At 42.6% G+C, this 13,909-nt stretch overlaps 1 protein-coding gene and 1 long non-coding RNA gene across 9 annotated transcripts in view; one reads left to right on the top strand and one right to left on the bottom strand.

Moving 5' to 3' along the window:
• CADPS (calcium dependent secretion activator) overlaps positions 1 to 13,909 on the bottom strand; it is a 472,988-nt gene that overhangs the window by 157,077 nt on the left and 302,002 nt on the right. For all 8 annotated transcript variants that reach the window (XM_054482477.2, XM_054482473.2, XM_063661889.1 and 5 more), the window contains exon 10: positions 3,194 to 3,302. In XM_054482477.2, the coding sequence (XP_054338452.1) occupies positions 3,194 to 3,302 (109 nt within the window). The remainder of the gene's footprint in view (positions 1 to 3,193; positions 3,303 to 13,909) is intronic.
• The window catches only part of LOC129033644 (uncharacterized), a 42,859-nt gene continuing 41,202 nt past the window's right edge, over positions 12,253 to 13,909 (top strand). The window contains exon 1 of the long non-coding RNA XR_008501636.1: positions 12,253 to 12,341. This is a non-coding gene — a long non-coding RNA (uncharacterized LOC129033644). The remainder of the gene's footprint in view (positions 12,342 to 13,909) is intronic.

Raw genomic sequence — 13,909 nt, 5'->3', positions numbered from 1 at the left:
AAACTTTCCAAACCATACACAGGGAAAGGTAAAGTGAAGCATTTTTATTTTTAGCTTAAAAGGAGTAGCTTGTAAGTGAAACTTACATAATTTGCCAGTTCACCAAATTAACACGTCAAGGACCCAAACAGGTAGAGTTTATTTAGTGGAAATGCTTGTGTCTGGGGGAACCACCTAGATTGTAGGCTGGTAATAAAGCAACAATATTAATTGCATCCCTCCCTTCTATGGCAGAGAGCAATAGGCCACAAGGGTTCTTAGCCCATAAAATCGCCACCAGTTGGATCCACTGACAACTTGGATAAAACCAAGAGAAAGAGGGAGAGAGGTAGAGTCTGAAGTCCTCCCCATTTGCACACTCACCTTTCACGGAGCAGTTGAGGAGACTCCTCAAATCTGAGGACACTGGTTAAAATGTGTATTACTTGGCTCTCCAGCTGGCAAATGTTACTGTGTTCAGGAATCCCCTGCAGTGTTTATTTAAATACAAAGATTCTGACCTCTCCCTACTTCTGGTTCACAGGTTAGAAGTGGGGCCCAGGAACATTTATTTATTTTTAATAATTACTTTTTTGTTGTTTGTTTGAGACAGAGTCTCTCTCTGTCGCCCAGGCTGGAGTACAGTGGCGCAGTCTTGGCTCACTGCAACCTCTGCCTGCCAGGTTCAAGCGATTCTCCTGCTTCAGCCTCCCGAGTAGCTCGGATTACAGGCGCGTGCCACCATGTGTGGCTAATTTTTATATTTTTAGTAGAGATGGGGTTTCACCATGTTAGCCAGGCTGGTCTCGAACCCCTGACCTCAAGTGATCTGCCCACCTCAGCCTCCCAAAGTGCTGAGATTACAGGCGTGAGGCACCGTGCCTGGCCAATAATCACTCTTTAAGAAATTCTGAGTTAGACTTTCCCATGACAACTGAGAGAATTTAAGTCTCCGTTTTCAATCAAACATTACTTGGGGAATAAATAGGACTTAGCACATGGAAAGATAGAAGAAGCTGCTTATTATTCTCAAGAACATAATTGATTTACATTTTACATCTTTCCATTTACATCTTTCGTAAAGAAATTTATAAATTATATCCCATGGGATCGATGTAAAAAGAAATAAGCTTTAAAAATATATGTGCACAGTTACTCCTTACACATGTAGATAGAATAGCTCTCTCCACTCCTGCCCTCCCCACTGAGGGAACATAATTTTGCTTTCATCTGATAAAGTAACAACCATAGCTTTGCTATAGCTGTTCATGCAGCTATGCTTTACTGCAAGCGCCAAAGCGTGACATGGGTTAGACCCGGAGTCCCAGCTCAGCCACCAGGCAGTCTTAAACAATAGCCTTTGATATCTCACAATCTCAGTTTCTTCATTTACAAAATGGGGTAATGATCCTGGTCTTATCCACTTTGTGGGTTACCATGAGGGCTAAATACAATCACATGGGGGGAAAGGAAAATGAACTGGCTTAAAAGGAATTATTATCATAAGGTGGTATTGATTTCCCTTCTCATATTGGCCCTTTAGCTTCCCATTTTATATTTTAAAATTTATTATTTTTTACAATTCTAATTTTTGAGTTGTGGTCTATCTCTGTCACCCAGGATGGAGTGCAGCAGTGCAATCATAACTTATTGCTGCCTCCAACTCCTAGGCTCAAGCAATCCTCCCACCTTAGCCTCCCTGGTAGCCTCCCTGTAGCACACACCTACAGGTGTGTTCCTCCATGCCCTGGTTATTTTTTAATTTTTTTGCATAGATGATGTCTGGTTTTGTTGCCCAGGCTTGTCGTGAACTCTGGTCTCAAGCAATCTTCTCGCCTAGGGATTGCAGATGTGAGCCACCACTCCTCACCCTAGCCTTCTACTTAAAAATAAAAGTCCTAAGGAGGACTGAATCTATTTTTTTGAAGGATACACAATGGCTTAAGAACACAAACCATCACAGAACGTCCTAAGGACTGGTTTCCTAAGGCAGGAGCCCCATCCTTTCCATGAGAAGTTGCATGAAATTGTTTGTTTCAAACTTGTTGGTTCTACTCATTATGAAGGATTTCCAGGCAGAGCATTTAATTCACGCCTTATGTGGTCAGCTCTGCATTCTGTTCTGGCAAGTGGCAAATAACATATGAAAGTCCGAAGGGGTGGGGCTGGGCCCAGTCACTCGGTTGAGATTCTGCGGGTGATAATTTTACTAAGTGGGCTGGGCCCAAGGCCTTCCCTGCCACACCTTTTCAGGTCAGCACCCCATCTTCTCTCAAACTCTGTTTTTCTTTTATGTGTATTTTGTTGCATGTGGAAGAGCAATATGGGAGTAGAAAAAAAGGTTTTGGGCCAAATAATGCAGTATGGTTGGAAATGCTTTCCTTGTGCAGATTTGGCATAAAAATAAACTTCTCCGGGAGAGGGCTGTTGGTGCTTGTTGTTCATTAATATGCTGAAATGATTTCGCACCCCCCTCCCATTTTGAAGGTTCTTTGAGGCTGATTTCTATTCATTTTTTTTTCTGGGAAAAAGATAAAATGGGTAGGGGGAGAGGTGCGAGGGGGCAGGATGTAGAACTTATGCGGTGTAGAACTTTTAAGAAATACTACCGTTCGTGTAGTTTTCTTAGCTACATAAGGCTTAAGAGCTTCATTGTCTCTGCTTGTGGATTGGTGTCTTCTTAGGGAAAAAGACATTTAGGGAGGGTTTTCAAGTGCTGCCAGCTAACCTGATGATCTCTTGAATTGTAGCTAGGGAATATGGATATATTGGGCAGTCTCACTTGGTCACTGAAACCTGCCAAGCCCACACATCACTGGTGAAAAACAACACACACACACACACACACACACACACACACTCCTTGGTGTACATGTAGGACTACTTCTTTTTAAGAATTTTTTTTTTAGCATTGTATGGTGGAGTCCATATTTGATGTGGATACAGGTAGGTAAAAGAAAAATGCTCTTACTTTTTGGTTTTAAATTAGAGAATCCCTTGAGTAAAACCAAAGCACTAGGTTAGGATGGCATTTAACCAACCGGGATGGAAACGGCATAATATCAGGGATTGTGGCTGTCATACACACGGCTGAAACCCTTAGTAAATTGACTTAGTGCCTAGCATGGAATAAGTGCCCAGCAATTATTAGTTGACCATTGATTTGGGAAGGTTGAGGGTTTGTGGGCTTGTGGCCTTGAGGGTCGGTGGGTACCTGGCTGGGGGTCGGTGTAATCCACAGTGTAGCCATCCAATTGTAGAAGTTCCTGAGGCTCTGCTTTCTTCTCCCGATAACTGCACATGGCAAACGTGTACTGACTGACCTGTTAAGGAAAAGCAGATTGTGAGGTTGACCCCTAGAGCCTGTCTTCTCCAAAAAACCCTCCCCCGTGTTCTCTCCTCTGAGGATCTGGACTGAGTGGCTGGGTTCAAACTGAGTTTTGCTACCTCCTGGCTGTGTGACGTTGAGCACATTACTTAACCTCTCTGGTCCTTCATAACCTCGTCTGTAGACTGGATACAACCTTAGAACCTACCTCATTGGCTTACTGTGAAGACTGAATGAGTTCACATGTGGAATGCACTTAGAGTCTGTTCCTGGCACTTAGTAAGTACTTGATGAAGGTTAGCTATTATCATTATTGCTTTTAATATAATTGGGTTAAGCTACATGTGATTGCCATTTTTGTAGGTCAAAAGTGGTTAAATGACAGCAATTTTGTATGTTCTACCTAATGTGACTGTGGCCTTGGCTGAGACTGCCATGCTCGCAGATACAACATGGGCCTTTTGGTCAGAAGTTAGAGGCTAGACATTCATTTATTCATGACTTTTTATTTCAGTATTTCATTTTTTGCAGCATTTTGATCAGCATCAAACTACATGTTTTGTCCCCTTCTTCCTGCTGAAGGAGTACTTTGGTTGCTTTGAAGTCTTCTTCTTATCTCAGACAAGTGCAGGAGTGACATGCTGTCACAAGCAATGAGCGCTTGATCGCTAGGTGCCAGTCACAGTAGAGCAATCCTCAGCCCCCACAATGGCGTGGCTGTTGCCACTTGTGCCCTAATGGCAGCCCTCACTCTACCGACACAAACCATGCCAGTGCAGGGCGGGTGCTCACAGCTGCAGGCCCGCCTTCAGGACCCTGTCACTCTAGTGCATCCAGATCCAGCACATACACTTAGCATTTCTACATCTGGCTTGTCTGCAAGGAGCCCGTGGGAAAGCAAGCATCCTCCCAGCTTTGGGCCAAAAGCTCTCAGGCATATTTACTATCCACGGATGTCAAATGTCTTAGAGAAGGAGTGCCACATCCCTCATCCCTTAGTTTCCTTTATTAAAAGAGACACTTTCTAAGTGAACTTTGATCCCAGCGGGGGACATTTTTAGTGTCTTCTATAGTGAGATTTGTTTTTGTTGTTTTAATGGTGATAAGAAGTTGATGTTCGCGAGCGCTACATGCATCTCCCGCACTGTCCGAGGCTTGAAGGTCCCAGTGGAGAGATGAAGGGTGTCTGCAGGAGGATGTTTTTGGTAGTTGGTTTGTCTGTTGCTGCCCTCTGTTGGCTCCTGATGGAAACTTTACCGCCCTGCTTGGGTTTCTTTATAATGTACAGGGTTTGCAGAACTTCTTCCTTATATCAAAATGCCAGGGGAAACCTAAGGCTGGGTCACTGAGAGTATTTTCATAAAGGAACACATATTAATTTTTTGTAATAAACAAAATAACCAATGGCATACTTTTCTAAAATGGAAGGTTAAGAGTGTAGGCTGGGGGTTCCATGGGCCTGGGGTCCCATCCCAGCTCTGATAAGCTGTCTGTTCTGTAAGCCTCAGAGTCTTCATCTGTATTTACCTGCATCTTATTGTTGCTAGAGAATTAATTGAGTTTTACATACCATGTGTGATACCCATAGAGCAAACACTTCATATATATATGCATTTATACAGGCAGCTTCCTTGCATTGACACACATTCTAATATAGTATAGCTCAATAGGTGGATTTACCTACTAGATTATAAATTCATTGAAGGCAGGTCTAGGGTGTCATATGTCTTGATTGTATTTTCACTCCCATAAGCAAAATCTGCCATATAATGGGCATTCACTAGTTGAATCTGATTGGTTCTAAAAAGTTGAGTACATACAATCCAAAAAAGGGGTTTTACCCCCAACATTTACAGGGGATTCCAAGTACAGTACCAGGCCTTTCCAACTTGTTATTATTGATCCTAGGGATAACAGATTTCCTGTGACCCCCTGCATGACAATGATCATAGATATTGCTGGAACGGTCCCGTGGGGAATTTTTTTTTTTAGATGGAGTTTTCTTCTTGTTGCCCAGACTGGGTTGCAATGGCATGATCTTGGCTCACCGCAACCTCCGCTTCCTGGGTTCAAGTGATTTTCCTGCCTCAGCCTCCTGAGTAGCTGGGATTACAGGCACGTGCCACCATGTCTGGCTAATTTTCTATTTGTAATAGAGACAGGGTTTCTCTATGTTGGTCAGGCTGGTCTCGAACTCCCGACTTCAGGTGATCTGTCCGCCTCAGCCTCCCAAAGTGCTGGGTTTACAGGCATGAGCCACCATGCCCAGTCGGATTTTTTTTTTAACCTGGCATTTCTCATCTGGCAACATGAGAGATGACATAGTTTGTTAATGTGATTGGCCAAACAGAGAGTCGCCGACACTCACTTAAGATTTAAAAAAAAAATCACAACAGAAGGGTGTTATTTCAAGATTTATGCATTTACTATTACTACATGGTTTGGGCTTTTTAATTTTTTTTTTTTCCTTTTCTATTTCAGTGGCTTCCTTCTTGGAGAGCTGTATGCTGATGCCCTCTTCTGGTTATATTGCTGAAGTCACTCTCCACAAACTGAATTGGTTTGAGTGGGTAAACCAAATTGAGTTGGTTTATTGCGAGCATCTTGATTTAGGATTTCGCAAGGCACTTTAGGAAATAAAGGAGGGGAGAAAGAACGATTTCTCTTTGAATGATTCTAATTATTGGAAATTTTGGGGGGAATCTCACTTTTTCTAGAGTGCTTGAATGGTGGGAGAATTGCAAAGATTTGGAAAGCCTTACATTTATTTTTTAAACTTCCACAAGACCACACTAAGTAATAGCCATTTCCAATGAAATGCATGTTCCTCTGTCATAGTAGAATTCTTTTAAAACTGTATTTTGTTGATGAAAAATTAATGAGGCAGTGAGCACTGTTGTAATAAAGGCATGGTAGAGCCTGGAATGCATGTTAGAAGTGAGAAAGTCAGCCACCCTTGTCAGACAGCCTGGCCTACAACAGAAAGCATAAAAATCTAGTGATCTCAAATGACCAGCAGACATCTGAAAGTGCACTTTGCAGAGAAGGGCTTAAAGGACTATGTCTTTCACATCCTTGGGATTTTCAGAGGGTAGGTACATTCTCATGGAATCAGGGGACAGACAGTTGGGACTTCTGAGGGAACAGTAAGTGAGGTTTTATTTTAAAGGTGGCTGCACCTCAGATACACCTTTAAAAATCCTTAGCTCATTTCCAGTCACGTGCTTAAACTAGAGAATGCTTTGAAGTAATGTTCCTTAAAGAGTGGATGGCGGGCCGGGTGCAGTGGCTCACGCCTGTAATCCCAGCACTTTGGGAAGCTGAGGCGGGCAGATTATGAGGTCAGGAGTTTGAGACCAGCCTGGCCAACCTGGTGAAACCCCCTCTCTACTAAAAATATAAAAATTAGCTGGGCGTGGAGGCAGACTCCTGTAATCCCAGCTTCTCCGGACGCTGAGGCAGGAGAATTGCTGGAAATGGGAAGGCAGAAGTTGCAGTGAGCTGAGATCGCACCACTGCACTCCAGCCTGGGAGAAAGAGCGAAACTCCATCTCAAAACAAACAAAAAAACAAACCAAAAAAACAAAAAAAGAGTGGATGGTGGCAGCTGCCTTTATTATTAGATAGTGTGTGTGTGGGGTGAGGGGGTGTACTAGGTTATAAATATGTAGATTCTTTAAGTCAGACCAGAATCAGAATCTCAGGTCAGAGTAGGACTTAGGATTATACATTTTTCTTAATTGTCTCAGATTCTCTCTCTCTTTCTCTCTGTCTCTCAAAATAGGGTCTTGCTGTCACTCAGGCTGAAGCGCAGTGACACAAACATGGCTCACTACATCCTTGACCTCCTGGGCTTAAGTGATATTACTGCTTCAGCCTCCCCAGTAGCTGGGACTAGAGGCATGTGCCACTATGCCTGGCTATTTTTTTTTTTTAATTTTTTGGTAGAGATGGTGGCGGGGGATGTCTCACTATGTTACCTAGGCTGGTTTGAACTCCTAGGCTCAAGTGATCTTCCCATTTTGGTCTCCCAAAGTGCTGAGATTATAGGCATGAGCCACCACACCTGGCCAGATATCTCTTAATACATTGCTAAAATGTGAGAACTACTGTTTTAATATATAGGAACTGTCCATAACCTCTAAGATTGCCCCTGAGTTTCAATTATAGTTAGCAAGTAGATTCCAGTCATGAGATGAAAAGGTTAGACCCTTTCTTGTCCCCAACTCTCCCCTCCCCTTCTTATCACCTATGGGAGACTAAAATACTTGGACATACAACAGTAGAATGTATTTTGTCTAAATCCTCTTTCCTTGCTTTTACCATCATTCCTTGAAAATTAATCAGCTGTTATTTTTACTGAACCCTGGTCACTAGCCCTTGTCCAAAATTCGCATACATATTTTAGAAAAGAGTTGTTTATAATAGATACATTCATTCATTCAACAAATATGTAGGTAGTGTGTTTGGTTTGGGGACTATAAACATGCAGAAAACCAGACATGATTCCTGCCCTCATGTCTAGCATGAAGGTAGACATTAATCCCATTATTTCACAAATGTGTTATTTTGATAGTGGCAAATATTAAAAACAGAGGTATATGGTACTGTAAGAGCTTGGAGATTTGGTCTAGATGGGTGATCGGGCAAGGAATTCCTGAGGAAGCATTGATGGATTGAGCCAAAATCTGAGGATGGAGAAAATTTTTATGGTGTGAATCACACAGTTCCTGGAGACTAAGGACTATTTTTAATGTGATGTAGTTGCGAATGAAAGATCACAGTGTCTAAATCCCAACTCCTGATTGGCACTGAAGTAAAGGCCATTTGGTGGAGGAGAAGGAGAATAGATTTTAGAGTCATGCAGAACTGGATTTGGTTTTCAGATCCATTATTTTCTATGTGAACCAAGGCAGTTCAATTAACTTTTCTGGGACATGGTTTTGTGATCTTTAAATGGGGATGATGATAACATCTGTGGGACATTTCTTTTTTTGATAATTAAAAAAGAATTTATTTCTCGTAGACATGGGGTCTCACTACATTGCCCAGGCTAGTCTCAGACTCCTAGCCTCAGGTGATCGTCCCAGCTCAGTCTCCCAAAGTGCTGGGATTATAGATATAAGCCACTACACCTGGCCTTCTGTGGGGGCATTTCTTATGTGTGCATGCAGACCATGCATTGCCCTCCCACAACTGAATCCTGGTCTTCCTTTGGGAACCACTCTCTTTTCAACTTTCAGTGCAAGTGGTTTGTGTGGGACTAACTGCATGTCTAGCTGGAAGTAGGTTGAGTAAAACACTTGGCCCATGCCTGGCCAATCAACATAGTATCTCCTTGGTTGCAGTGACTGGTGCAAGGATTTGGGACCACACTGGGCCAAAGAAAGCTAACTGAGGGCCTGTACTGGAACAATTGGAAAACAAAAGTTTTCTCTGGGGCTGATAAACTTTTGTAAGGCTTGAGCTGCCAGAGATTATGCCGAGGGTGAAGTCAATTCAGAGGAAAACAGAGCCAAAAGATTAAATATATTGAGAGACAGAGCCTTGATAATATTGCTTGAGTCCTGGATCTAGTCATGACAGGAGACTCTCCAGTTAATTACTAGTTTAATTAGCTAACCAATACAATTCTTCCCCTTTTAAAACTTAAGCTTGTTTGGGTTGATATCTGCCATTTGCAACAAGAAATATAAATGTCTTATAGAGCAATTGTGGAGTGGCAAAAACAAACATTGGAGTTACAAATCCTTCAACTACTCATATGTCTTACAATTCATTTTTGTGGTTAACTTATTTTAATATTGTATTCCGAGGTGACTACTACTGTATTCCAAGGCATTATATATTATCTAACAATATTTTATCTTGTTCTGATTTAGCGATTTTTCTGAAAGCTAGAACATAATTTTTGGTAACATTCTCAGTTGGGAATCAGAAACAGAGGAGCCATGTTGGTTCTGAGTAATTCAGTTCTAGAACATTCTTTTAAAAAAATGCTTTATTTAAAAAATGTTTTATTTCCATAGGGTTTTGGGGAACAGGTGATATTCAGTTACGTGAGTAAGTTCTTTAGTGGTGATTTGTGAGATTTTGGTGAACCCGTCTCCCAATCAATATACAATGAACCCAATTTGTAGTCTTTTATCCCTCACCTTCTCCCCACCCTTTCCCCCTGAGTCCCCAAAGTCCATTGTATTATTGTTATGCCTTTGCATCCTCATAGTTTAGCCCCCACTTATGAATGAGAACATATGATGTTTGGTTTTCCATTCCTGAGTTACTTCACTTAGCATAATAGTCTCCAATCCCATCCAAATTGCTGTGAATGCCATTAATTCATTCCTTTTTATGGATGAGCAGTATTCCATCATATATATATAATTCTGTATGCATCAGTCTCTTCGGGTGCCAGTCCTGTCTAAGTGCTTGGAGTTATTGAAGGCACTTGCAATCAAAAGACCTGTGTTAGGTTCCTTTTTTTTTGAGACAAATTCTCCCTCTGTCGCCCAGGCTGGAGTGCAGTGGCATGATCTCGGCTCACTGCAAACTCCGCCTCCTGGGTTCATGTCATTCTCCTGCCTCAGCCTCCCAGGTAGCTGGGACTACAGGCGCCCGCCACCACGCCTGCCTAATTTTTTGTATTTTTAGAAGAGATGGGGTTTTACCATGTTAGCCAGGATGGTCTAGATTCCCTGACCTCATGATCCACCTGCCTCAGCCTCCCTCACTGCCTCGGCCTCCCTCACTGCCTCGGCCTGCTGGGATTACAGGCGTGAACCACTGCGCCTGGCCTGTGTTAGGTTTCATATTTGGCTGCTTACAAGCCATTGACCTTGGGCAGGCCACTTAACCACTCTGAGCCTTAGTTTCCTCTAACGTGAAGTTGAGAAAAGCCTTGTCCTCACTGTAGTACAGAAAGGTTGTGAAGACCAGCTTGACGAACACTTTGTAAACTCTAAGAAACCATATAAATATAAGTGATTGTCCACATTATTAAAGGAAACACAGAATATTACAGTTTGTATGGTGCTAAAATGGGGGGAAATGTCTCAGAAATTATTTGAACGCCAATCAAAAAAGTAGATTTTAACCAGAAATCCTTTTTTTTTTTTTTTTCTTTTTTTTTGAGACAGAATCTTGCTCTGTCACCCAGGCTGGAGTGCAGTGGCGTGATCTTGGCTCACTGCAGCTTCCGCCTCCTGGGTTTAAGTGATTCTCCTGTCTCAGCCACCTGAGCAGCTAGGACTACAGGCGCATACCACCATGCCCAGCTAATTTTTGTATTTTTAGAAGAGATGGGGTTTTACCATATTGGCCAGGCTGGTCTTGAACTCCTGACCTCGTAATCCACCTGACTCAGCCTCCCAAAGTGCTGGGATTACAGGCATGAGCCACCATGTCTGGCCACCAGAAATCTTTTGATCACAGAATAAAAATATTTTTTTAAATAAAAAGACGAAAGCGTTAAGACTTTCCAACCTGATATGGGTGATAAGTTGGCCTGTTTTCACTGTTCTCCTTACACACACACACGGGGTGGGGCGTTCTGGCTATCCAGCGGTGCTCTATGGAATTGGCACCTTTATCATTAGTGTTGATTTGGTCACATTAGAGTTACTAACAGTAGTAATCAATGTGTTTGGTTCTCAGCATGGACCCGAGGGTTTAGAATGAGACCCCAGTAATTTCTTGACTCAGGGTACTGAAGGCCCATTTCCCCTTGATCTCTGGGTTAGGGTTTGCAGCCAGCCAAGTTTATAGCACATATATTGGAATTTCAAGGAACATGGCAAGAGGAGGCTTTATTGTGCCATTTGAATATAGTCATCTATTTAGCTACTCTGATGCTTGGTTCCATAGAGAACATAAACTCTAAGATGGTATCATCTGAAGGGAATGAGATCCTTCACTTTAAGCGGGATAATGACCTCCAAGGCAGTGTTTCTCCAGGGGTGGCCTTTGGACCACTTGCATCAGTATCTCCTGCGGTGCCTGTTATAAGTACAGATTACTGGGCTCCACCCCAGACTTACTGTATCAGAGTCTTCTGGATGGCACCTTGGGATCTGCATTTTAAACAACACCTGATACAGATGGTCCAGGCCCCCATTTACAGACAGTCTCTCATTGCACGGGAATGTTTGAATCTCTGTCACAGAAGCTCCTTGCAACTGCTTCATTCCCTTCACAGTTGGTAGGGTAGACTCTAGCCACATCTACAGTAATTTTAGCTCTGATCCTTAAGAAATGGAAATTGCTACTTTGGTCCAGCACTCCTCTGAGTATGTCCTTTATCCCTGGCTAGTAGGAAGTCCCTTTATAGTCTAAAATTTGGTTCCCCAAGACAGTAGTACTAATAGGAAATCTCAGTCAGGGAGAATTTTAATTGTTACGTGTTATAAGCAAAAAGGTAGACTCTGTGTGTATGTGTAGAGCAGGAGATGAATTTTGAGGAGACTAATGTTGGATGTCCTCTCTTTGTCTTTGTTTTTTCAGACAATTTTCGTTGTTTTAAATCTAATATATTAAATCATAATTGTGTTGGAAATTGTGTGCTGCTAGCTTTCTATATAAACACATTCCATAAGATCTAACATCTGAATTGAAAGACACAAAGATTCCATAAGTCACTTGGGTAGATATACTTTCTGTTTGGTGGTTTCCACATTGTTTTCCAGGGAGTTCCCTCTAAGGCTGCCTGGGAGCAGGGGTGGGGTTAGGGGAACCTTCTCCCTTCCCCAGAATCCTCACCCTTCTGCAAATTGAACCAGGGTGGTTCTCCGGGTTTCATGTTTGCATTTTGAGTTTCAAAGTAAGGGTTTGGTGGCTAAAGAGAAACTGAAAATCATTTGTACATATGACTGAATTCAACATTGCATGCAGCTGTTGGGGGCTAACTGCCACCGCTTGGACTGACATCCTTTCCTTCAAACAACCTGGGACATTTTAGCTTCCTCTGAATTGGAGCAGCACTGGTGGCCCTGAACTTTCCTCCTGCAGCTCTGACGGCATTGGCGTTGTTTCAAAGGGAGTATGTTTTTTTCTTTATGATATTGATAAAGTGCTTCTAAATGTGATCACTTAAATAGGGGAGAAGAAAAAATGGAAAGAATTTAAAAATAATGCAGTATTTTCTGGGTATGCCAGCAAATTGCTTTTAGATATTGTTGTGGTGAATAGGACAAGAATTGAAAGAGAAGACCTGAGTTGTCATCCTGGCTCCCCCATTATCTTTGTGATGATGGGACTCTCATGTCACCTCTGTGTGTCACAGAGGTTGTTAAGGGAGAAATCTGATTCAGGCTGAAACAGATTTTTTTGGGAGGGATGGATGTACCCAACATACCTTGACAGCTCTTTAAAGTTAATGAGAATCATATGTACATGAAAAATTTCACAGAATTCTGAACTTACTTTCTCCTGCCTTTCTAGGAAAGATACTGAGCTTTAGATGAGAAGTGCCCTTTTATGATTCTCAGAAGTGAGCACAGAGCTTGCTTTTTAGCTGCTGTGTGACTTTCATCTTCTCTTATTAGAAGGCTCAGTGTGAAGGCTCTAAACACCTGTGTTCCAGTTGCCTGAAAAAATCATTCTCTCCCTTTTGGTTCTCCCTCTACTTACTGTACAGACATGGCTTTACTGATGTTTTCCACACATTTCCTCTTGTTTTTCCTGAAGAGTTTCCTCTCCCAAAATAAGAGGTCATCTACTTCTCCTAAGTACTTCATCATATCAAAAGTTCTCAGAAATCTGAGAATGGTTGTCACCAGCCACTTCTCGGAGCACATGATCTCTCCTTTTTCAGCACCACCCAAGGTATTGCCTGAGCTTTTCTCCTCTCTCTTCCTTTCTCTTTTCTTTGCCAGACACTGGGCTAGGGACTGTGTATGGGTGTGGTGGAGGAAAGAGGGAAAGACACAAAAAAGAATCAGAAACAAAACTGGCCCTGAAACAGTGCACAGTCTATCGGGGAGGCCAGGCATGCTCCCAAGTGATTCCAAGAGAGACTGCTGTGCCAAGTGCAATGAGAAGCACTGAGGGGCGAGAACCATGCATGACTCAGCACTGCTTTTTTTTTTTTTTTTAAAAGACAGAGTCTCACTCTGTCTCCCAGGCTGGAGTGCAGTGGCGCAATCTCAGCTCACTGCAGCCTCCACCTCCCAGGTTCAAGCAATTCTCCTGCCTCCGCGTTCCCTGTAGCTGGGATTACAGATGCGAGCCAGCATGCCTGGCTAGTTTTTGTATTTTTAGTAGAGATGGGTTTTCACCATGTTGCCCAGGCTGGTCTCAAATTCCTGAACTCAAGTGATCTGCCCTCCTTGGCCTCTCAAGGTGCTGGGATTACAGGCGTGAGCCACTGCTCCTGGCCAGCACTGCCTCTTGATGTGTCTTGTCTTCCCATTTACACTGTATGCTCTTTAAAGTGGATACCAGTTATTTTTACCTTCCCAGTATCCATTTCTCCTTCTGGTAATGGCATCCTGATTTTGCATGAAAGACAATCCAGTGGGACTGTCAATCCAAGTGCCATCCCTTCTTTCTGCTAAAAGTTGGGAGTGAACCAGGTTAGACTAAACCAATTCTCCCTCTGTGAAATCT

This window comes from Pongo pygmaeus, chromosome 2 (assembly GCF_028885625.2).
Source record: "Pongo pygmaeus isolate AG05252 chromosome 2, NHGRI_mPonPyg2-v2.0_pri, whole genome shotgun sequence".
NCBI classification, from domain to species: domain Eukaryota; kingdom Metazoa; phylum Chordata; class Mammalia; order Primates; family Hominidae; genus Pongo; species Pongo pygmaeus.
The sequence above is the reverse complement of the archived record's forward strand: the minus strand, read 5'-3'. Positions and strand labels throughout refer to the sequence as shown.